At 39.4% G+C, this 24,861-nt stretch overlaps 1 protein-coding gene across 3 annotated transcripts; it reads left to right on the top strand.

The window, feature by feature from the left end:
* The first annotated feature begins 500 nt into the window (after positions 1–500).
* Positions 501–22,500, top strand: usp44 (ubiquitin specific peptidase 44). 3 transcript variants are annotated; one of them, XM_003221070.4, is made up of 6 exons: positions 502–766; positions 11,495–12,982; positions 17,812–18,010; positions 18,484–18,550; positions 20,996–21,201; positions 21,953–22,500. In XM_003221070.4, the coding sequence occupies exons 2-6, from the start codon at positions 11,558–11,560 to the stop codon at positions 22,150–22,152; spliced, it is 2,097 nt and encodes a 698-aa protein (XP_003221118.1). In that variant the 5' UTR covers positions 502–766; positions 11,495–11,557; the 3' UTR covers positions 22,153–22,500. The 3 variants fall into 3 exon arrangements, with proteins under 3 accessions (XP_008109052.1, XP_003221118.1, XP_008109051.1); XM_008110844.3 differs by having other exon boundaries at positions 507–766; positions 18,442–18,550; XM_008110845.3 differs by lacking the exon at positions 20,996–21,201 and having other exon boundaries at positions 501–766; positions 18,442–18,550; positions 21,953–22,111.
* Positions 22,501–24,861: the final 2,361 nt, after the last annotated feature.

Here is a 24,861-nt window from a genome sequence, read left to right as displayed (position 1 = left end):
GAGGAATGGTGGGAATTGAAGTCCAAAACATCTGGAGGGTTGAAGTTTGCCCATGCCTGATCTGGGACCAGATCCTGGAATATAGGGCTGCCTATCTTGGAAACTTTGGCCACATAATGAGAAGACAGGAAAGCTCCGAGAAGATTATGATGCTGGAGAAAATGGAAGGAAAAGGGAAGAGGGGACAACCAAGGACAAGGTGGATGGCTCGGTATCCTTGAAGCGACTGGCATGTCCTTGAAGGAGCTGAGGGTGTCGACGGCCGACAGGGAGCTCTGACGTGGGCCGGTCCATGAAGTCACCGAGTGGGAAGAATAAAAACAAAGCTTCGAACTGCATTGAGATGGGGCCTGGACGGGACACAACAGACTCCACAACATCTGAGAAGTGTCCACTCCACATGGCTGGCTGGGACAGGGGCGCCTTTGCTTTGTGACGGCTCTGTGTGCGCAAACTTTGCCTCCTGAGCCACACTGTGTGTTAACATGTCATAAAAGGCCCTCAGGGCGATCGATCCCTGTGAGGTGTAGAAGGCACTTTTCGAGCACAGGAGGGAGGGGAAGGGCGATACCGCGAGGGAGCGGCCCTGACGCTGCTGCTGCTGCTACTTGTACCAAGGGGGCGGTTTCTGAGGAGGAGGCGGAGGCCTAGGCCCCGGCCGCAAAGGCGTCCAAGATGGCGGCGGCTGCTGCGAGCGAGCGAACGGAGGCGGCGGCGGGGCTGCTGAGGGAAACGACGAGGGCTGCTGCTGCTGCTGCGTGGGGAGGTATGAGGAGAACGAGGGGGAACATTTCCCTAAAGGAGAGAGGCCTGCTGCGCCGACTCGGGAGGGGAGCCCGTGACGGACTTCCCAGTGCGGTCCCTCCGCTCCCGAGAGTTCAGTTTTGGCGCTCTTCGCAGAAAGCCGGGATTTCCTCCCTCTCAGGCGAGGCAAACTCTCCTCTTTCTTGTCTCAGTCAAGAACGAGGAAGGGCTCAGTCAAGAAGAAGGGCGTTTTACTCAAGAGGCGCCACCATGGATGCTCTGGGACCGGATCTTCCTCCCTCCCTCCCTTGAAGTGAAGTTGGGGCAAAGAAGTAGCTTGTTATTATTAGTATTTACCTCTTTCACACAAGTCTCTTCAAACTGAGGGCTCACGTGGAGGGCAACTCTCCTTCATGGTCGGCCTCCATAAAATATAAAGCCAGGCTGAGGTGGTTGGATAGGAAGGAAGGGTTTTAAAAGTCCCCCCCCCCCCCCCAAAAAAAAGGTGCCTTTCTGCAAACTTGGTGAAGTTGGAAAGGGTTTCTTGTGGAATTGGGTTTGTGGTCAAGAGGTGGGATCCTAGCCACACAAAAAGGAAGGCACTTGTTGCTTCTGGAGCAAGTTTGATTGGGGAAGATTGAAGTTGCTGGGGGCCCTTCCACACAGCCCTACATCCCAGAATATCTGCTTTGAACTGGGTTATCTGAGATCACACTGCTATATATCCCAGTTCAAAGCAGATAATGTGGGATTTTATTCAGCTGTGTGGAAGGGGCCTGGGATGAATCATTACACAGCATGGACAACACTCCTTTTGCTACCTCAGGGCCCTTCCACACAGCTGAATAAAACACCACATTATCTGCTCTGAACTGGGATATATGGCAGTGTGGACTCAGATAATTAAGGGTCCTTCAACACAGCTCTATATCCCAGAATATTAAGACAAAAACTCAATACCTGCTTTGTACTGGGTTATCTGAGTCCACATTGCCATATATCCCAGTTCAGAGCAGATAATGTGGGGTTTTATTCAGCTGTGTGGAAGAGGCCTCGGATAATCCAGTTCAAAGCAGATATGGGATTTTCTGCCTTCATATTCTGGGGTATGTGGCTATGTGGAAGGGCCCTGAGTCCACATTGCCATATATCCCAGTTCAAAGCAGATAATGTGGGATTTATACAGCAGTGTGGAAGGGGCCTGAGATAATTTAGGGCCCTTCCACACAGCCTTAATCCAGAATATCAAGGCAGAACAACCCACAATACCTGCTTTGAACTGGGTTATCTGAGTCCATACTGCCATATATCCCAGTTCAAGACAGATAATGTGGGATTTATACAGTTGTGTGGAAGGGGTCTCAGGGCCCTTCCACACAGCCATGTAATCCAGAATATCAAGGCAGAATAACCCACAATACCTGCCTTGAACTGGGTTATCTGAGTCCACACTGCCATATCTCCCAGTTCAAAGCAGATAATATGGGATCTTATTCATCTGTGTGGAAGGGGCCTCAGATAAACCAGTTCAAAGCAGATATTGTGAGATTTTCTGCCTTGATATTCTGGGTTATATGGCCGTGTGGATGGGCCCTGGGCGGAATCTTTGCACTGGGCAGTGCTCCTTTCGCTGCCTCAACAGTTAGCCCTGTTTATGGACATATTTGGCCTGATTCCAAAAAGGGCACTACTACAGAACATATATCACGTTTCATCTGCTCACCCAGAGGAAACTGGGATGTATGGCAGTGTGGACTCTAATAAACCTGTTCAAAGCAGATATTGTGCATTATTCTGCCTTGATATTCTGGGTTATATGGCTGTGTGGAAGGGCTCCACGACAACCATATCTAAGGGCCCCTCCAAACAGGCCCTATATCCCAGGATCTGATCCCAGGTTTTCTGTTTTAAACTTGATTATGTGAGTCCACACTGCCAGATAATCTGGGATAAACAGAAAACCAGGGATCAGATCCTGGAATATAGGGCATGTCTGGATGGGCCCCAAGAAACCTGATTCAGTCTATTCAATGAAATGTTCTGAATCAGCATCCCAAATAACTCCAGGATCAGGCCTGAAAACCAAGACACCAAGAAAATGTAGTTGTGCTGTGTAATCAATATATTCATTAGGTTATTAGTTATTCAGTGTATTTGTATCCCTTGATTCGAACACAAAGCCGCTCACAACATTTAAAAAATTAAAACCCACACAGTACAAATACAGAATTAAATGACCAGTCATTTTACAATTCATTATACAATTTGAAATAATCAAATATCCTACACCACTTCTTTTGAAAACATACAAATATTAAAACAAAATTAAACAGCCAGTCATTTTAAAATCCCTTAAAACATTTAAAATAATCAAATAGCCTATACCATTTCCTTTGAAAACATGCCTTCCCCCATACACTTAGTTATTTTGGATGTTGACATCTGCTTATTCCTGACTGATTGATCTTTATGCAAATAGATTACTGACAAACACAGACTGGAAAAATAAGAAAAGTGTGGCTTCTTACTGTTTCTTAAATTATCCCAGTAAATGTTTTAAGTGATCACAGCACCTGCAGGTTGTGTTCCCAAATTGCTTGTAACTAAGAGCCATTGAAATAAATGTGCCTCACAACAAGTAAATGTGTCCAGGACCAAAATGATTACACAGGAGATGTTTCTTAAATGTGTGAATTTTGAGATGTTTGGATATGTTTATTTTCTAATATTGGGGAATTCTGGGGATAAGCAGCCAAGTGCAGCCTTTAGGCCCCACACTTGAATTCTTTTGTTGTGTCTGAGTAACTGACAATGAGGCAAAACCATTCCTTGGGGTTCCTGTGCATAAATCTCATTGAGGGAATTTCAAAAGGTATAGGGGAGAGAAATCTATCAGACAATATGGCCTAGCAGCTTTGCTAATAGGTCAGCAAGGAGCTGCAATTAAATGTAAATGGGAATGGAACAAAACAGTATATTTAAAAAGCGAAGCCATTATTTCTAGCAGTTGAATGCATTCTCTATATTCACAGAAAACAAAACAGAATTTACATACTATGTGGAGAATAGCAACACAAACTATATCTTATTAAGAGAGTTTTTGATTATGTTCTTTGAGAAAGGCAGATAATAATTTAATTTATTGTGGCAGATAGGACCTTTATGATATAAGGATAGTGAGAATCAGGTGGAATGCGTTCAATAAAAACTTTGGAATGTAAAATACTGCTAAGTTTGTTGCCATGCCACTTACAAAGCACCTACCTGCCAGTAGCAAGTTTAAGCTAAAGTGCTTGCTTGTTTGTTTGTTTTGCAGAACTTCAACAAATATTTAGGGGGAATCCAAAGGGGAACACCTAAAGCCCCATTAAATCTGACCATGTGCAGTGGTCACTGAATGAGTGAGGTAGACTGGAAAACCACAAAGAGAAATAGAATTCAGTGTTTTGAATCCTGAGCAGGAAATGTTCTATACTGCAACATTTTGTTACAGGATGTACTTCTCCTTCCTTTATGCCACTATCACACATAGGCATGTAGGCTTGCAGCGGTACAGCCCACTTAGAGTTCAGAAATAAGGTCATTTGGTGGAAAGTACAGAGGATAGTTTGAATAATCTTGAGGCATGGTGTCCCATCATATTATTAGTATTATATTTTTACACCACTTTATTTCTCCTGAAGGAGACTCAAAAACGCCTAAACATAAAAGCATTAGCATACAATTAAAAGAGACACAAACATGCAAATATTAAAACAGAATTAAATATAAACAGTATTTTAAAAATCACCTTTAAAATAATTAAAACATATTCAAAGATAAAAACCACAGCACCCCCTGAATTTATCTTAAAAGCCTTCTTTACAAGCCTGTCTGAATAAAAAGGTTTTAGCCTGCTGTCGGAAAGATATCAGAAAGGGGGCCATTCTGGCTTCCCTCGGCAGGGAGTTCCAGAGTCAAGGAGCAGCCACCAAGAAGGCACGCTCTCTCGTTCCCATCAACCAAGCTTGAGGTGGAGGTGGGACTGAGAGAAGAGCCTTTCTTGAAGATTTCAGGGCCTGGGCAGATTCATACAAGGGGATGCCAAATAGCCTGGACCTGAACCGTCTAGGACTTAAAAAGTCAACCAGCAATTTGAGTTGTGTCGGGAAACAAACTGGCAGCCAGTGGAGCTGCTGCAACAGGGGGGTTGTGTGCTCCCTGTAGCCAGCCCCATTTAGCAATCTGGCTGCAGCTCTTTGGACTAGCTGAAGTTTCCGAGAACTCTTCAGAGGCAGCCCCACGTACAGTAATTCAGAGGGGATGTAATTAAGGCATTTACCACGGTGACCAGATCCAGCTTTTCAAGGAACTGGCACAGTTGGCGCATAAGTTTGAATTGTGCAAAGGCACTCTTGGCCACCGCTGACATCTGGGCCTCTAGATTCAATGCCAAGTCCAGGAGGACACCCAAACCGCAAACCTGTGTCTTCAGGAGGAGTGTAATCTCGCCCAGCATGGACTGGATCGCTATTCCCTGACCTACCTTTTGACTGACCAGGAGTACCTCTATCTTGTCTGGATTAAGTTTTAATTTGTTTGCTCTCATCCAGTTCATTACCAATGACAGCCACTGGTTAGGGTCAGGACAGCTTCCTTGGTATTAAAAACACTGGACTTCCAAATAAAAACCCCACAGACTGCAGGGTGTTCCTGTTTTCAATGAAAAGCCCTGGTAAAATCTTATAAAACTTGTAAGAATTGTTCTGCTTGGTAGATAGAAACAAGGAGTAATTGCTACTCCTCCCATTTAGCTTTAATAGAACAAGAAAGTATTGTGTTAGGAGTGATTTTCCAGAATCAGTGGCTTTTAAATGTACTGATGACCTCTAGGTATGGCTTTCATTTAACAAAAAAAATATGAAAGGAGTATTAATAGATACATTTTAGGCTGATCTATACTTTAGCTCTCTTCAGTACATTTCAAAACACAATGCTAAAATCCATATAATACTTTTATTACACCATCTCAAAGGTCATGAAATGCATTACCAGTTTGAGTTTGTTATTTTCGTAGATAAAGCAAAATGGGTGAAGGGCGGAAGAAAGGAGCTCATATTAAAGTGGCTTTCTGCATTGTGATAAATTCATGAAAGCCACTGGCCTATCTTGTGCCAAAAATGTTTTAAATTTTACTCTAGTTTTATCCCACTCTTCATTTTCTGTTTTTATCCCGGTCTTCATTTAGGGAGAGATCACAGTGGTGTATATAATTCCAGTGTTCTTTTTTGTTTGAATAAAAAAAACCCTTGTGAGGTAGGTCAAAAAATTTTTGGACCATGGTCACTCAGTGAGCGTCATGGGTGATTGGGGGATTTGGACCTTGATGTAATTACTTTGCCAGTGTTTCTCTCCTTTTGATTTATTCAGTGTTTGTTGGGCATTGTAACTCTGTTTCTTCCCTGTAGACCTGCAAACTTTCCTTCAGATAAATAAGCAATCACTAAAGCTACAATCACAAGGATTATTTCAAGTGGGAAAAGAACTGTTGCAGCAGGACTTGCAACAATGGGCACCCCTGGTTTAGCATCCTTTCAAGAGAAGCATCATAGAAAAAGGGAATTCTTATTACTTTTCTTGCTGATGTGCCAATTCTGTTACTGAATTTTGCCCATTGATTTATTATTACAACCTGCCTGAGCAGTGTGCACACAATAGAAAGATTGTGTACATATTCAGATTGTAGGAGAGTGGGCTAAAGACGTTCATGCGGGTTGCAAACCACCGTCTGATATAAGGAGTAGCAAATATTAATGCTTTGCTGTTCTCCACACCAAATGTCCAGTAATAAACTGATTCACTTGTTTGTATTTAAAGAGGACTATGTTCTGAATGGCATGGCCAGGAATTATTGTTTCTTTGGTTGTACAGGTTTATCTCTGTTAACAGAGCCTCTGAAAAATAAGTTTCTTTTTCAAAGCTTCTTTTTTACATTAGTCAAGCCTCTCTTTTCCCTATCTTGCTTGATGATTTTTAGCAGCATTGGGAAAATGGTGAAGGAGGGCCGAGAGACACAAGGTATCAGGTTGTAGCAGTATGTCTGTAGTAAACAGTGCCATAAAATTTAAGCTGGAAAAAATAGGTTTCTGGTGTAGTTGAACCTACAGTTGTATAAGAAAAGTTGAGCAGATGAAAGGGGAAAAGTCATTCGTGTATGAATCTTGAAAGAAACCTTCAAGTGAGCTGTGTAGTGTTCAGGTTGTTTTTGTTTTATTAATGCAAGGTTTCTGTTTATCAATGCAAGCTAACACATGTGCAAATGGTTAGTTTTGAATAAAATGTTACTGAAACATGCTGAACACGCCCCATCTGCCCTTGTTTGTTGTTGTATTTTTGTTTTGTTTTGTTTTTTGCAGTGCAGGAAACTTATCCTTTGTGTTACATTTCTACTTTGTTACCAAATTCTCTGTTACAGAAGTACATCTGTGCTCAGGAACACACCTGATTTCTTAACTTATATACCTGTATTATATCTGGAACTGCGTTGATTTTCCTCGATTGGATGACCTTGGGCAACTCATACCCTCAGCCTTGGCGGAAGGCAAGGGCAAAATCCCTCTGAGCAAAATCTTCCAAGAAATCCCCGTTTATGTTTGCTTTTGTTCAGTTAGCACATTTTTATTTACATTTTGTCTGTCTTTTTGAAATGAGAGTCAAAATTTTGTATTTTACTTAATTTTACATTTTTTTAAAAATAAAAAGTTTAAGATTCTACTATTCTTTCCTTTAATAGATTTTTTTTATCAATTCTGGTTCCGAGGAGATATAGAATTACACTGTTAACAAATACCTTGCAATCTTGCTCTATGTGTACAATAGTTTAAAATATTGATGTATACTAATTGGAACTAGAATTGTCTTGACAGCTGCCCAGCACTAATTTAGTGATTTTCTTACTAAGACATGTTAAAATCCGGTTGCTTGTTACTAAATTTTAACTATGTAATTACAGCACTTGGTTTATGTGGATTTCCTGATAATTAGAAGAAAAAGATAAAATGAACACTTTTTTGCTCTTTCATGTGTTCAAAGCGACAAGGTGACTTGGAAAAGGAGCAGGAGGGGTGAAATAATGTAAAGCCAGACTATTTAACTCAAGGATTTTGAAACTACTTTGATGTACAGGGTTCTAAAGAGTGGGGTAGTCATCTTTTATTTTGTAAAGAGTGGAGTATTCTCATTCTCAGTAGAATATATTTTTGCTTAATTGTAAAAAAATTTTTTTATCACATTACTAACTAGTAGTTTTGTTCCCCTTTTGCATGTTTTCTGGAGCAAATGCATTTCCTATGAGAGAAGTAAAGGATTTGCGGCTCCTTATTTAACAGAAAATATTTATAGAGAGTGAGACACAGGGAGAGGCTAAGAAAATTGTGAGCGAACTTCTCCTTTATACAACATTAATTTGGGGGTTACTCAATGAAACTAATGACAGAGAAAATAAATGTTTTACATGATGCATAATGATTGTGTGAACTTACTATTATAAGATGTAGTGATAATTAACTGCTTAAGTCGTTTTTAAAAATAAGTTTAGGTCCATAGACAAAAAGCCTATTAACAGGTATTACCATGATAATTAACTCACACCTCCGGATTCAGACTATAATATCTCTGGGCAATAAATACTGGAGCCAGACAACACAGAAAAGTTGTTCCATGTGTTGTCTTGACCAATAATTCCTGGAAGCATGTACTACTCTTCTTTTGGGAATGGAATACACCGAAGTTGGACATAACATTACCATGTTTATCAATGCCAGAAGTGATCTTCTGACATAGCAGCCTGTGCAGCTTCTGGGTGATATTAGGGGCAATTAGGCCCATTGCTGTTCACTATGGGCTAAAATTTGGGTTTGCCCATGTTCATGTATGGGCAATATCCTAGAGTTAGGTTACATCATGCATTTTTTGGTCATGGAAACCCACTGTGTGATCTTGGGTGAGCCACTCACTCTCAGCTTCAGAGAAAGGCAAAGACAACCCCACTGAATACATCTTTTTTACATTACATACATACATAAGGTTTTATAATGTATTTTAATAATATTATTAACGGATCTATATGTATAGTTTTGATTTATGATTGTGTTTCTTGAGCATTAAATTTTGCCAATTTCTGTAAGCCGCCCTGAGTCCCCTCGGTTGATACGGGCGGAGTATAAATGTTGCAAATAAATAAATAAATCTTGCCAAGAAAAAAAACCATGATATTTTTAGGTTAGTCACCATAAGTTGGAAATAACTTGAAGGCACACAGCAACAACAGGTACAGTCAATGTTATGTGTCCCATCCTTGCAATTTTCAGTGGATTGCCTTCAAAATTAGGGCATGGCTAATTAAACAGAACTTAGGACGCTTTGTTTTAAAATTATTTTTACTAGGTAAACTAAGGCAAATGTTCAAGTTTGGGTAAGGAATTGTGTCAGTTATACTTAAACTCAGTGAGTCCAAGGCCCTAAGCACTTCACCATAGTAAGTCCTTATCTGCCGAGTAACATCAAACATGCTTACAAAAAGACTAAAGGATGTGTAAGATTGCTGTTGAATATGAAATAGAACCATTCTTATTTCTAGATACCATTTGTGTGAATCATTGTTTCTGCATGAATGACCCCGTCCCCGTCCCCGTCCCCCCCCCACAAACACCTATTTCTGCTGATAGTGGCAGTTCATGTTACCATCTTGCTGGATAGTTTTTGCATTTACTTTGCAGTTTGAGGCTGGAAAATGATGAGGCTGGGAATAGACCATTGTTTACTCTGTTACTAACCTGCTTGTAGCTCTTATAGTTTTTTTTAGCTCAGGCATGGGCAAACTTCAGATCTCCAGGTTTTTTGGACATCCAGATTTTAGGGCCTCTAACACTTTTTCTGTGTTCGGTCTTGGAAAAGCCTTTCTTTAGATCCCTCTATAATAGAGGTTGCATAAAGGAGGAGAGCAACAATTCTCATTTGAAAGCATTTGATACTTTATGTGCAGTCTTTAGTTTAGATGGCTTAATTTGCAAAAATCACAACTCTGGCGGATATTTTAAAAGACCATTTATATATAAGTGCCTGAAAGACAATATGTTGTAAGTGTTATCATACTGGCTTATGACTTTGAAAACTAGGGTTTAAATTAAATATGCGTTTTAATTGCTTATATATTTAGATTGTTTATATTTTGATGAAATGTGTTTTATTGTTTACCTATGCAGCATTGAATTTTTGCCGGATCTGTAAGCCACCTTGAGTCCCCTTCGGGCTGAGAAAGGTGGGGTAAAAATGAAGTACAGTAGAGTCTCACTTATCCAACATTCTGGATTATCCAACGCATTTTTGTAGTCAATGTTTTCAATACATCGTGATATTTTGGTGCTAAATTCGTAAATATAGTAATTACTACATAGCATTACTGCGTACTGAACTACTTTTTCTGTCAAATTTGTTGTATAACATGATGTTTTGGTGCTTAATTTGTAAAATCATAACCTAATTTGATGTGTAATAGGCTTTTCCTTGATCTCTCCTTATTATCCAACATATTCGCTTATCTAACATTTTGCCAGCCCGTTTATGTTGGATAAGTAAGACTCTACTGTAAGTAAGTAAGTAAGTAAATAAATTGCTTCTCAGCCATGGAAATCCACCAGTTCATTCTGTGCAAGTTATACCCTTTACCTTAAGAAGACAAAAGCAACCCCTCTCTGAATAAATATTGCTAAGAAAGACCCATGATAGGGTCACCTTAGGGTCACCATAACTCAGAAACAACTTGAGGGCACAGAGTAGCAACAGCATTATATAACTGCCTACATTAAAAGAGTTCCATCTGGGTAATTCTAAAATGGAATTTAACAATCACTATAACCTTTTTTTTGTATGTCTACATTTTAGATTTGAAGCTTGCTCAGATATAATTTTCATACCCACCTCTCCTCGTGGCAGGTTACAACATAGTTAAAAAACACATAATCATTATATAAAATACACATTAAAACATCTTTCTTCAAAATACATATATTAAAATATACAGAACAAAGATTAAAATATAGTAAGTTTAAAATTCATGATTAAAACTGGCTGGATAGGCCTGCCTGAAGAGATAGGTCTTCAGATGTGTTTTAAATTTCAACAGCTCATTTAGCTGTCGGATCTCTTTCAGCAGGATATTCCACAATCTTCTTTGGGCAGCCAACAAAAAGGTCCTCTAGGTAACAATCACCTGATTAGTTCTGGCAGGCTGGAGTAACCACCCCCAAGAAGACCTCAGTGTTCAGGGCAGATTGTACGGAAGAAGGCGTTCCTGTAGGTAACCTAGACCCAAACCACTTAGGGCTTTAAAGGTCAGAACCAACAATTTGTCCAAAAGGATTTGATTATGGCCTTTTCCCATTAAAATACTTGATACAATTTACTGTGATAATGCTTAAAATGAATATAATTACAATAGGCTCTTGATATCTGCTGCAGTTTAGTTCCAGGCTTCTCATGCATATCAAAATCTTTGGATGCTCAGGTCCCATTATAATGGCATGGTAAAATGATGTTTTTTATATGCAATGGCAGAATCAAGATCATTTTTGGGTTTTTTAAAAAAAATACTTTAAAGTTGTGGGTGGTTAAATCCGCTGATATATGAGGCAGGTCTTAATGAGAAAATTAATGTGTTCTGTTTTGAAAAGTGTGAGATGAAAGAAAATAAAACAGTTTTTTTTTCTTTCAGGTCACAATGCAAGAACTAGAAAACTGGTTTCTGTAGAATTTTGACAGCATTGAAGTATTAACAATGGATAAGTGTAAGCATGTAGGACGTCTTCGACTTGCCCAAGATCATTCCATTGTGAACCCTCAGAAATGGCATTGCATGGTTTGCAATACTACAGAATCTGTATGGGCCTGCCTCAGTTGCTCACATGTTGCTTGTGGAAGATATATTGAAGAACATGCACTAAAGCACTTTCAAGAAAGTAATCATCCAGTGGCATTGGAAGTGAATGAGCTGTATGTTTTCTGCTACCTTTGTGATGACTATGTTCTTAATGATAATGCAACTGGTGACCTAAAACTCTTGCGAAGTACATTAAGTGCAATCAAGAGTCAAAATTATGACTGTACTACTCGCAGTGGCAGGACTTTGCGATCAATGGGCTCAAGTGATGATCTTTCGCATAATAATGCGCAAGCTGTGCTTCGTAATCAAGATCGTATGTTCACAGCTCTGTGGCACAGAAGGCATGCATTAATGGGCAAAGTGTTTAGATCTTGGTTTGAACTGACACCAAATGGAAAAAGAGTTTTGGAAGAAGAGAAGCTAAGAGAAGAGGCAGAAGAAAGACGACTTAATGCTAGGAAGAGAAGAGAAGAACGAAAGCGGCAGTTGAAGGAAGAAATGGAAAAAATGCCTCCAAGAAAGAGCTTTCGTTTGCAGAATCAAAATAGAAAATCCTCAAAAATTCCACGCTGTGCACTAAAAATGTCACAAAATGTAGACTCTCCTGTAGAGCTGAAAGTAACAGCTACCTCAGATGAAGTAAAATTAAAAAAAAATAATGACTCTCCAATGAAAAGAAGGCCTACTATGACTCCTGGTGTAACAGGATTGCGAAACTTGGGAAATACGTGCTATATGAATTCTATTCTTCAGGTATTGAGTCACTTGCTCATATTTCGGGAATGTTTTTTAAAGCTTGATTTGAACCAAACTCAAGAGTTGTTAGCAGCTGCAGCCAATGGCAAAACAAGATCATCTTCTAAGCATCCTCCATCTCCTGGCTCTATTTTTCATTTGAACAAAAGCCATATTAAAGGCAAGGAATCTTATGCAAGGCGAACTAGTGTGGCATCAGGCTTAAGTGGGGGAGCATCAAACAGGAGAAATATGGAACTTATTCAACCAAAGGAGCCAAGCTCAAAGTACATCTCTCTTTGTCATGAGCTGCATACTTTGTTTCAAGTGATGTGGTCTGGCAAGTGGGCTTTAGTGTCTCCTTTTGCCATGCTCCATTCGGTATGGAGACTAATCCCAGCGTTTCGTGGTTATGCCCAACAAGATGCTCAGGAATTTCTTTGTGAACTTTTGGATAAAGTACAGCAAGAACTGGAGACAGCTCGGACAAAATGCCCAGCTCTCATTCCCACTTCTCAAAGGAAACTCATTAAGCAGGTTTTGAACGTGGTTAATACCATTTTTCATGGGCAGCTTTTAAGTCAGGTATGGTGAGTGAAATAATGCTATGAAATAATGTAAAAGATTGAAGTAAATTAATGTGAGCAAATGAATTAGAAGTAATTAAGGCTTGGAGGTTTTATGTGGATCCTTTGGCAGTTTTTGGCACCCACAAGATCCCACCTTAAAAAACGTTTTGTTAAAAATACCATACCTCGCCTCCCCCCAAACATACACATACCCATTCAGGAGGGTCTTGCCCTCTCAGACTGTGTTTAGATCCTGGGTAACTCTTTATTTAATGAAGAAGAAAACTGGAAGGTTTTCTGAAAACTTCAACTATTCTTCAAAAGGTTTTGTTAATTGCCCTTAAGGGGATTTAAAAAAAAGATTCTGGAGGCCTGGTAGTGGAGGTGCAAACTTACAAGGCCCTACAGGGGAACAATGTAGTCTCTCAAGCTCTGGCAATAGTCTTACACACCAATTTAAAGAGCAAGTTAGAGGAAATTCAATACAGCGTAAGACTATCTTTACAAGCTGAACATATTTATTTCCTTGTATCTAATAAGGTGGTCCACCTCAGTCATAGCTAGGGAGCAAGTAGCCTGTAGTTTGCATTCACCCCCACCTATTTTTGAACACATCATATCTTCTTGTACTTCCAGCTAAAATATTTTATTTTGAAAGCCAAAGCGGGAACAGAATGGTTCTCCTATAAAGGATGTACAAACCCTGTGTTTCTTGTTTAGCCAAAACAGTCCCAAGGGCATGTTGAAACTGAAGCTGACTTTCAATCCCTTCCAGTTTCAGTTTTTTGCCACTGGGTAGTAGTCCCATGTTGGATCCTTTTCATAGTGATCTAAATTTTGAACTGGCTGTCAGTGAAGGACTCTCGACAGTCTTCCACTACCATGATCCTTTTAAAATGTAAAACGTGTCTCCATACCATTCCTGACTTAATATTGTTGGAGACGCCCTTCTTAGAGTCACAATATTAGAAAAAAAGCACTACACATTTACAGAAGAAAGATCTGTGATGTTCTAATTCTAGAATATCTTTCTGAATGAGATATGATTGGCATTATAGTTCATTTGATGTTTGAAATCAAAATGTTCTTATTTATCAAGATATTTTAAAGTGATTGCACTTTTTGCTAGCTGAAAAGTTTTGGCTTTCTTAGTGTGATTGTACTGAGAAACTATTTTTAATTTAATTTATTGATCCCTAATGCACCCACTATGCCCATCTGTACTTTAAGATGTATTTTTTTTAAAAAATCAGTTAATCCGTAGATGGAGAAGTAGGTGCTAAAATTGATTAAAATAATAAAAGAATACTAAGATAGTGAGCATGTAAGATCTGCACAAAACAACTTCGGTAACCTGGGTTCCTCAAAAGGCCAGATAAATTAAAATGTTAATCTCAGTTTATCAGTGAATTTGAGGCTTTATGCTTTAAATCAGTCCCTTCTGTAATTATATGGACATCATAGCTTAACTCTTTATAACTTTAAAAATATTAAATGAACAAGAGTGAGAATGACATATGGAAGAGTGTTCTCAAAGGAAAGGTAATAAAGTTTTATTTTCAAGATTAAAAGTATTATGTTGGATGTTAGAGGCAAGATTATAGTCAGGAATATCTATGTCATTCTTTGGAATAGCATTATCATGTGACATGAACATATTAGAGCAATGTGATGAGCATGATATAGAATTGTAAATTAATATCTTCTGAAGCTTATGTCTTGGCTTTTTGATTCAGTGAGTGACAGTTTATTAGTAGCAGTAGACTAGCTTTCCTTCCTAGTTAAGATCTAAACATTACTTGTTTTAAGTACTGATAAAAGTAAGGAACATAATCAGACAATTGTACTATATTCAGGGGAAAAAAGCAAGATAAACTACAACTCTTCAGTATTGCAACACTACACAACTTAGTTCAGCCTGTTGTGACTTGAGACACATACCAGAGTAACTGAGAGCTGGAACAGGAGGGGATTTTCAGGTCAAAGCTGACTTAAATTTCCATCACTGAATTGGGATGTTTGTATAATGCATGCCAGCAAACTAAGGACCTGCAGCTGTTGTAGCATTTCTGTTTCTTACTAAGTAAAATCTCTATACTTAATTCATCTGCCTGATACTTGTTGCTTAGGAAAGTGTGTTTTGCTTATTACAATTTCTTGATACACCCTTCTTAACTACAATTTATTTGATCACTTTCCTGTCATTTTTATCCAGAAATGGCAATATTGATTAAAATGATTTCAAGGCATTTTATCCAGTTTATGTGCTCCAGAATATCTCCACTGACTTCAATATTTTGGAATAAACCATTTGTGATCTATGTATTAAAACCACACTGTACTTGTCCGGGCATACTGAATTCTAGATTATGGTAATACTATTTGAAGCACTTATCATTATGGTAGTTCAAGCAATATACACATTTAACTAAACATAATCACTGAATAACATTTTTGTAGTAGAATTCCTTGCCTTTGAAATACAGTAGAGTTCCGGTTATCCGAGATAACGGGCAGGCCCATTCTCAGATAACCAAAACTGATGGATAGCGGGGAAGGTGCCTCGAGGGAGGAAGGCAGGCTCCGGAGGAAGTTCCAAGAAGTTCCAATGGAAGATTTCTCACCTCTGAGGAGCTCAAAGGCTCCCACCAGCTGCTCTGAGGCAGCGGATGGCAGGGCAGGCTCCATGCAGAAGAGGGCGTGGAGCTGCAAGGAGGCCCGAGAGGAAGCCGCCACCACTGCTGTGCTCATGGCTGCCTCTGCTTCCCCCTCCGCTGCCTCCTCCGCATTTTCCAGCCAGAGGGAGAGGGAGAGAAAAGTCCTCCTCCCTCTCCCGAGCTGCAGTGGTGGCGGCTTCCTCTCAGACCTCCTAGACCAGGGGAATACAGACAGCAGGGTTACTGTATTTTTTACAGATCCACAGTGTCTTTCTACTTATGTCAGATCCTCAATGGTGGCTGTTACCAAAGACATTTGCCTCATGACCTTTGTGAGCCACACTGGAATACTGTAAAAATCATACAGAGACCTTAGACCCTGAACTAGCAGCAACATTATAGGAAAGCAGCACTATCTGCCTGTAAGAAAGCCACAAACCTGATGTACATGTATGAAAAAGATAGTTACAAGAGCTTGTTAGATTATATTGTTCCTAATATTTGTGCATATTACACACTTTTCTGGGTAGCTACACTGTAGATTGGTGACAGGATTATATGGTACCTAGGAAATACTTGTGTGTGGCAGCTGGCCATGTGCTGAGCCATCTGTGCCTTACTATCTTGTCCTGCAAATGAGATTATTTTTGTGTTGTCGAAGGCTTTCATGGCTGGAATCACTGGGTTGCTGTGAGTTTTCTGGGCTGTATGGCCATGTTTCAGAAGCATTTTCCTCCATACAACCTGGAAAACTCACAGCAACCCAGAGATTATTTTTCTCCAAGGTGTTGTAGGTCCCCTCCTCCCTTTCCTCACACATTATTAGAACATGAAGAAAATTTATCAATCCATATTGAAATGTATGATACAAATACAATTATTTTTAGAGGGATTAGATCCTTGCAGGATGACACGCTTTTGTGATTATTTTTTACAAACCAGTTGTAATGTGCAGGTTGAACAAGATTTTGCCAGCTGTTCTGGCAAACAGGCCTTCCTGCACTGGCAATGTAATTCACTATCAGTATCACAGTAACATAGTTAGAAAACTAGGCTAGGAGTTCCACTATATGTTTACATTGAAGTACCCTAGTTTTTCATTCAGAATTGTGAAATCATATCAGTACTTCTCATCTGTAATGAAACAGTTGACTTGTTAATAGTAATGGCTACTGTGCTATGAAACACACACTTTCCTGATGTTTCATTTATCTTCCTATGGAAAACCTAAAGTTTGTATAAATTAAATTTAAAGTAAGAGCATTTTACTATATTAATGGATTATACAAACAGATAGCATAGAACAGGCATGGGCAAATCTTTTTTGCCTTAGGGCCGCATTGCGGGCTGGGCCAGGATGGAGGGGGGCCGGCCACACGCTGGGTGTGGTGGGCCTGGGAAGGGGAAGGCCCGGGAGAGGGCAGAGCCAGGAGGGGGCAGGGCCTGGGTCATCCTCAGGTTGTCCTCCCGGCATAAGGACGAGGTTGCTCACCCCATTCTTATGCTGGGAGAAAGGCAAGACTCGCACCCTTATCCTCCTCCCCCAATCTTTGAGCTGTCCTCTTGGCATTACGCTGGGAGGAGAGCGAGACCGGCAGTGGCTGAGAGTGCTTTGGAAGGCTCTCAGCTGCAGGGTATCTTCCTTGAAGCTGTCCTCCTGGCATAAGAATGTGGCCGCTCGCACCATCCTTAAGCTGGAAGGAGGGCGAGATATGAGGTGGCTGAGAGCACTCCAGAGGGCTCTCAGCTGCTATATGCCTTTCTCCCTTGTCTTTTCAGCATAAGGATGTAGTGGGTCACCATGTCCTTATGCCAAGAGGACAAGGAAAATGAGGAGAGCCTGAGGTAATTGTCCAGGGGGCTGCATTCACCCCCCGGGCCTTACTTTGCTCATACTTGGCATAGAATGTATTCACAACTCCCAAGAAAGCCCCATGATAGGGACACCATAAATTGGAAACACCTTGAATGTACACAACAACAAAATAGTGGAGAAACTTTAAGAAAAATGGTAGCCAAGCATGCTCTCAAGTTTCTTTTCCTCCTAACCAACGTTAAACAATGTTGTCCTAAGGACAGAACAGGGAAGAATGGGAGGAAAAGCAGGATATAAATGTTATTTGATGTTTTGAAAAGAGTCAGGGTGGCAAATTGAAGATTCAGTTGTAATTATTGTTTACCTTGACAGGTAACATGTCTTGCTTGTGATAATAAATCAAATACTATTGAACCCTTCTGGGATCTCTCACTGGAATTTCCTGAAAGATACCACTGCAATGGGAAGGAGACAACCTGTCAGTATCCATGCATGTTGACAGAAATGTTGGCCAAGTTTACAGAAACAGAAGCCTTGGAAGGGAAGATATATGCCTGTGATCAGTGCAACAGTGAGTAAATGCAGTATGTACTCATGCATCAAACTTATACATAATCTGTGAATTAGCTTTAGTTACGCAAACTTCATTTAACCTAAAAATATACCCAGGAAAACTACATCTTGTAGTAAATGTCTTAAGAGGCAGTTATAAATATTATTTTGGAATTGCATCATAAGTAATATTTGTTTCAAGAAAAAAATCTGTCAAAATGTATAACTGTTACATCAATATACTGACCATTGTCACAGTACTTCACCATTGTATGAACTATGCAGTCAAATTGTATTTTGAATGTTTTATTAATTGAAGTAGTATTTGCAGGATTGTTCCAAAACGAATACCTGCTAAACTGATTCTTTACCCAGGATTTTCCTAAATTGCTGTTAGTTTGATCTATTGAGAATTTGAACGAGGGATTTTTTTTCCTTTTCATGTAACAGCAAAGCGAAGAAAGTTTTCATCTAAACCCGTTATACTTTCAGAAGCACAAAAACAGCTTATGGTATGCCAGCTACCTCAAGTTCTGCGGTTACACCTTAAGCGGTTCAGGTAAGGCAATAAACTATTTCTTAGTACATTAAGAGAACAAAACAATTAAAGTCTAATCTTATTGAATGTTTTGAAGATCTGTATGTAGGCAGTCCCCAAGTTATGAACAAGATAGGGTTCTGTAAGTTTGTTCTTAATTTGAATTTGTATGCACGTTGGAATGGGTACATTTTTAAAGTGTGACTCCAGCCAAATATTTACAGTGTTCCCTCACTACCTTGTAGTTCACTTTTTGCTCCCTTGCTGTTTCGCCGGGGGGGGGGGGGGGGGGGGGGGGGTTGTGGTCCAAGGCACTCTCAGAATGCCTTGGACCTTAATGCTATCCAATCAAAAGTGGTATCTATTAAACTAACCAATTAAACAACACAAAGTAACTAGGCCACGGTGGCGCCTGCCTTTCGCACATGCATTCTCGCTCCACCCCCTCTTCCAGGAAGGCTTCACTGGCTCCCGGGAATCCTGGGAGTGGCAGGTTTACAGTCTTCTCTGCCAAATTGCTGCCCGCCTCACCAAACTAAAACAACTACAGTGCAAAACAGGCTTGCGAGAGAGAGAAAGGCCACATAACTACTAAAATAAGGTATAAATATTAAAATATAGTGTCCCTACTTCGCGGATTTTCACTTATTGCGGGTGGTCCTGGAACGTAACCCCCGCAATAAATGAGGGAACACTGTATATATATTTCAGGTTTGGATAATATAGGGAAGGGTTAATGCCCCTGGTATTTGTTTTGCTGTCTATGTCCCTGTTCAGAAGATTTCACCTCACCCTGTCCCTGTGATAAATTGATTTTATCAGGTTGCTTTGGAAACAAGGATTGGTGGTAAAGATTTAGTGGAAACACCTTTTTCCCCAAGATAACTTTTTCAGGACTAAAGTTCCCTTCAGAGGCATAGATTTCTCTTACTTCCTGTTGTCTCACCCCCGTTCTTAACTATGAGTCATTTGTAAGTCAAATGTTTGTAACTTGAGGACTGCCTACATTTAGTTAGGTTGAGATTCCAGCGAAAAAGTTCCATTCCGTCTAGATCCTGTGTTCATTATATGTACTGCTCAATATATGTGCACTATGTAGTAATGCATTAAAGAACCATTATGACAGTTTTAGAAAAGATCATGGAGTACATACAATATGGTATCATAAAACTCTTTGGTTGGGCTGTATGCTTTGGATATGAATTTATGTGCTAAGTGAATAATTATTAGATGGAGAGTGAGTATAAAACTGTGGACCTGAGATTAGTCCCAAGGCAGGCGGGAAAATATCTGTAACCAGTGGATATAAGTGTGGTACCATTTGCTGTCATACCAGTAGGAAAATTATGATCCCTCATATCAGATATTTGAGAAGCAATGGTGTAATGGGATGTCTGGATTCAAACAATGATAAGCCTAGGAGAATGAGGTAAAAGGGCAAAACCATAAGATCTAAAGCCAAGAAAGCCATTATGTAAGAAACTGAGTAGCTGAAAGAGCTTCAGAAACTAGAAGGTTCTAGGCCAGAAAACTTGAGAGATTGTAAAATCACCAGCTTTTCCTATGTTTGAAATTCTATGATTGGAAGAGTGATAGGTGAAATGAGTGGACAGCTAGATGGTCATGTGATAAGTACTCTGCTCTTCAGAGATGACATTTATTGCTGAAGATTTACTGACGGCACCCTGAATATTAAGGTTTTTATGTTAAAATAGCATAAAGGGACATTCTAATATATTTAAAAAGTAAAATGGATGCATCTGGAGATATAAAAATCATTTTGTCAGAAAAAATGGCGATCTGATGAGTGGGATTGTGGACTGCAAAAAGCAGCTCAAGGAACATATTTTGCAAAGTTTTGCCTGAAAAATCTTGAGAATAGTACCATCCCCCCCCCCAACAAATCTGTAGAAGCATTAGAGCAAGTTTTAATTTTGAAAATGCTTTGAATAAATCACTAAATTTATTATAGAATCATAGAACAGTAGAGTTGGAAGAGACCTCATGGGCCATCCAATCCAACCCCCTGCTAAGAAGCAGGAAATGGTTGTGATCAAACCAAAAACATGCTTCAGGCAATGTTCCTTGACCAGTAGCAGAGCATAATGAGACATTTGGCAGGTAATAAAGGTGAGAGGCGAACATGGCTGCTCTTCACGTGTTTCAAATGCTGTCGCATAGAAGATAGTTTAGGCACAGTGTTAACAGATTTTTTAAGCATATGAAAAACATCTCAGTAAGAAAATAAAATTATTTCCCTACAGGATTGGTAGGTTAGACAGCCAATCAAGAGGGAATACTTCGCTTCTAGTATCCTCCACTGAACATTGTGTTGCATAGTTGTCCACCCACTCCAGTGCTGATTCTAGTTCATGAGATTGTGGTTTCAATCACATCCCTGAAAATTTTAAATCTCTGGTAACTTTTGAGAATGTTTTTATTAAGTTTACTTTTTCCCCCTATAAGATGGTCAGGACGCAATCACCGTGAGAAGATTGGTGTACATGTCACCTTCAGTCAGATACTAAACATGGAGCCCTATTGCTGCAGAGAATCCCTGAAGTCCCTTGTTCCAGACTGCTTTATCTATGACTTGTCTGCTGTGGTGATGCATCATGGAAAAGGATTTGGATCAGGACATTACACTGCCTATTGCTACAATTCAGATGGAGGTACAAACAAGGATTTTAAATGTAAAACCGCCTTTTAAGTTTGCCTCAGAGGCATTAACCATTTCAGATTAATTTTAATTGCCCATAAAGCAGTCCTTCCAAATTTTTCAGACATGCTCAGTCAGCAGATTTTATAAGATTGCAGCAAATGACAGTCCAGAGTGCTCTCTACAAAATCCTCCTTACAGCCATTTTACAAATGTTCCCTCTAGTATACTGAAATACAGGCAGTCCCTGAGTTACAAACATCCGGCTTACAAATGACTCATAGTTAAATACGTGGGTGAGACAACAGGAAGTGAGAGAAATCTATCACTAGGAAGGGAAATTCAGTTCTGAAATAGTTTTCATGGGAAAAGGGCTTTTCATGGGGAAAAGGCAGCAAAACAAACACCAGAGGGGTGTTAACTCTTCCATATTCTATCCAAAGCACTCGCTCTCGCTCTCCCCCCCCCCCCCCCCCCCCCGTATGTATGTATGCATTTGGCTGGAGTTACACTTAAAATGTACATATTTGACTCACTTACAAAAAAACCTATAAAACCTATCTTGTTTGTAACTTGGTGACTGCCTGTACAGTTATTGGTGAATAATCAAATTTATTAAAACATTAATCTGCAAATGTAGAGAGCCAAATGTACACCTATCCCTGTGTAAAATGTTCTGAACTGTAATCATGTCCTCTATTGCTATTTTAATTAAGAATAAAGCAATTTAACTTCTATGACTAAATTGCTGTTTTTCTGTCTAGGATTCTGGGTACACTGCAATGATTCCAAGCTCAACATGTGCACTATGGAAGAAGTATGCAAGGCCCAGGCGTACATTTTGTTTTATACCCAGCGAGTTATTCAGGCAGTTAGGCCCTCTCCTGTATCAGGTCTTGACTCACCATCTGGAAGGCAGCCAAATACTGAGGTTAACTGTTCCAGTACAGGCAGTAACAGCTAATCCAAAGCAGAAAATTGAGATGTCATTTGTACGTGAGCTAAGTAAGTGCAGTATTGTACTAAATCTGTCTTGTGATACATTGTGTTGCTAGCCTTTTGTACTTTGTAAAAAATTCATTTGGAGAAAATGTTTAGTATAATACTTTATATTGATGGTAGGTAACTTCCCAGGTTACTAGGATGTCTGTATAGCTATTTTTTTAAAAATGCCATTTGAATTTTTAAAATCTTACCTCAAGCTGTTTTTCAGCTTTTCTATATTTTGATGTAGGAAACATAGTTGGGGAATTTCAGTGAACAATTTTTATGTTATGCTGGAATTTTTTAATAAAAAGTGCATTTTATACAATGTTTCTGGGAACTAATATCCTACAAATAGATAAAGTACAAATCTTCATACTGATCGTTTGTAAACTACATTGATATATTCAAACAATTACTGAGATACTGGGCAAAATAAACAGAAAATGCATTTTGCTATCATCCAGGTTTTGCTGGCTCATCTCATCAGACTGCTGGACTAGATTAAATGTATGGGCAGGGCAAAGCAATTTATTGCAAAGGTCAGTAGAAGTATCTCGAGCACAGGACTTTTAGCTCTTATTCATACTAGCTTTAAGCAGTCCAATTGTATGTCCATGGGTTCTATCTAATCCAGCAGTTGAAGAAATTGATGACAAAATATGATGCCCTGAGATAGTGAACTGAGACAGTTCTGAGAACTGAGACAATATCTGTGAACATAAAGGCTCTCAAGAAAGATCCATACCCATTTCAGTGCAGTAATCATAGCATGTGGTACACATTTCTTGTGCAGTGGTGATAATCCCGATTTAATATTAAGTGTACTTTTTTCTATGCATACTGCATAATTTTTATACACCATTATCATGGTACACTCTTTTTCCAAATGTTTAGAATTTCCCATTTCAACATGTGCTGATATGTACTTCTTTGATACACTGTTTTCCACTTGCAGCATTGTTACATGGCCTAGCTTTGGCTACTAAGAAAGTTTAAAAAAAACCAGCTATGAGATCATCTTGTGTATTCTACTTAAAAGGGGTATCCGTTCAAATCCTCATTTAGCCACAAAGCTCACAATTCTAAATGTTATACAGAAAACATGGGTTGGGTTTTGTGCTGTTCTTAGTTCCTCGAGAAGGATAGGGAGAGAAAGTTAGTACTTGCCCGTGAATTTATAAAACACAATCTCTTCACTGCAAGGAAGAAGAGAATGGAAGGAATCTTTCTTTGTTTAATGTTTAATGGTAACAGCAAAACAAGATGCTGCATGAGGGATCTAGTTGTGTTTTGTGGATTCTTCCCCTGCATCCTCCAGAAAAGCAGCCGTACCATCGTTTTTCAATAAGGTAGCAAGGCCAATGCTACTGTAGGATCACATGAAATACAGACACTCAAGCCCCGGATCCACTTTTAAGTTCCTTTGAGAGTAAAGAAAGCAACTTATGATACTTTGGTTACTGAAATACAATTTGGCTGAGATTCTTTAACTGAACTTTTACTGACTTCCCGCACACTTATTTGCAGTCACAGAGAAATACCATTATTTCGTTATATTGAACTTCTTGTAATCTGATTCAGTTTCTGAACATTTCAGTAACATTATTATTGACACTCAGATGCCATGTCTGCAACAAGAATATTTCATTAAAAGCAAAATGTTTCTTCCTCTGCCCTGCTGAGTTCATTCTCTTGCCCTGAGTGTGTATTTTCAGGGTGATCAAGAGGGGACACAGGGATGGGAACAGTACTGCATCGGATCTTTTATTTTTTAATAAAAGTGTAGTGTTTCTGAAGCTATCTGGTTTGGGAAACTAGCAATTATTCGTATCCAATGTACCAGTAAGTAGTTTCATATCTATTCCAAGAGGCTACATTTGCTTCTTTCCTTCCTGGAAATGTGTAAAGGATGGATTAGGGACCACCATTTTGAGTAGCATTTATCCACTAAGAGAAAGTTCATTGTGCCCTTTAAGGGACACTTTCACTATAGTTGTAGATTTTACATTATTTAAGCTGAGGATGGGTGTGATTCAAAACTGGAAGATCCCCTTAGTCTAAAATAGCTTGAGTTCCAAACCTAGCAGTATTTCCCCCCATTCTCTTTGGTTTTTTAAGGGGGTGTGTGCACTTTGCTCCCATCTACTCAACCACCTTGAGAGCTGTGCCCCAAAATGAATGAATTACAAGGAAAGTGTGCCATGTATCAAGTCCTATACAAGATGAGATGTTTGTGTCAGTAGGTGGAGAAGAATATGTTTTTCAATTTTCGTCACTTACTACAGGATGTTGTAGCAAGATTTGTATACTTTCAGCTCTAATCTATTCATCTGTACCTGTACTATGAGTTAATCGTTTTTCTATTTGGTGTGGTTCTAGCAGTTTATGGACCGTAAGACTGTGCATGCTAGCTGCAAATTAAGCTTGTATTTCTAGTACTTGCTTCTGCCCCATTCAGCCTTCCATGTTTAGACTGAGCAGCCCATTATATCACCATTTTAAAAACCTAATACAATAAAACCATTGGAAACATGTTGCTCATGTAATGACAAAAGGCCTTACGAAAATTCTGTATGCTTCTCTTGAACAAGTACTGTGGCAGGGATCCTTAAGCTTTTCAAAAGTAGAATGTTTGCAATTATATGTGTTAACTTTTTCTCCCAAGGTTGGCTGGTTTTAGTCTTTC

The sequence above is a fragment of the Anolis carolinensis genome, chromosome 5 (assembly GCF_035594765.1).
Source record: "Anolis carolinensis isolate JA03-04 chromosome 5, rAnoCar3.1.pri, whole genome shotgun sequence".
In the NCBI taxonomy this organism is placed as follows: Eukaryota; Metazoa; Chordata; class Lepidosauria; order Squamata; family Dactyloidae; genus Anolis; species Anolis carolinensis.
Note: the sequence above shows the minus strand (reverse complement) of the source record. Positions and strands in the feature narration are given on the sequence as shown.

Coding starts and splice junctions, on each gene's coding strand:
- usp44 (XM_008110844.3), top strand. CDS start 11,558: ATGGATAAGTGTAAGCATGTAGGACGTCTTCGACTTGCCCAAGATCAT. Junction 12,983..17,811: donor ATGGGCAGCTTTTAAGTCAG/GTATGGTGAGTG, acceptor TTACCTTGACAG/GTAACATGTCTTGCTTGTGA. Junction 18,551..20,995: donor TTACACCTTAAGCGGTTCAG/GTAAGGCAATAA, acceptor TCCCCCTATAAG/ATGGTCAGGACGCAATCACC.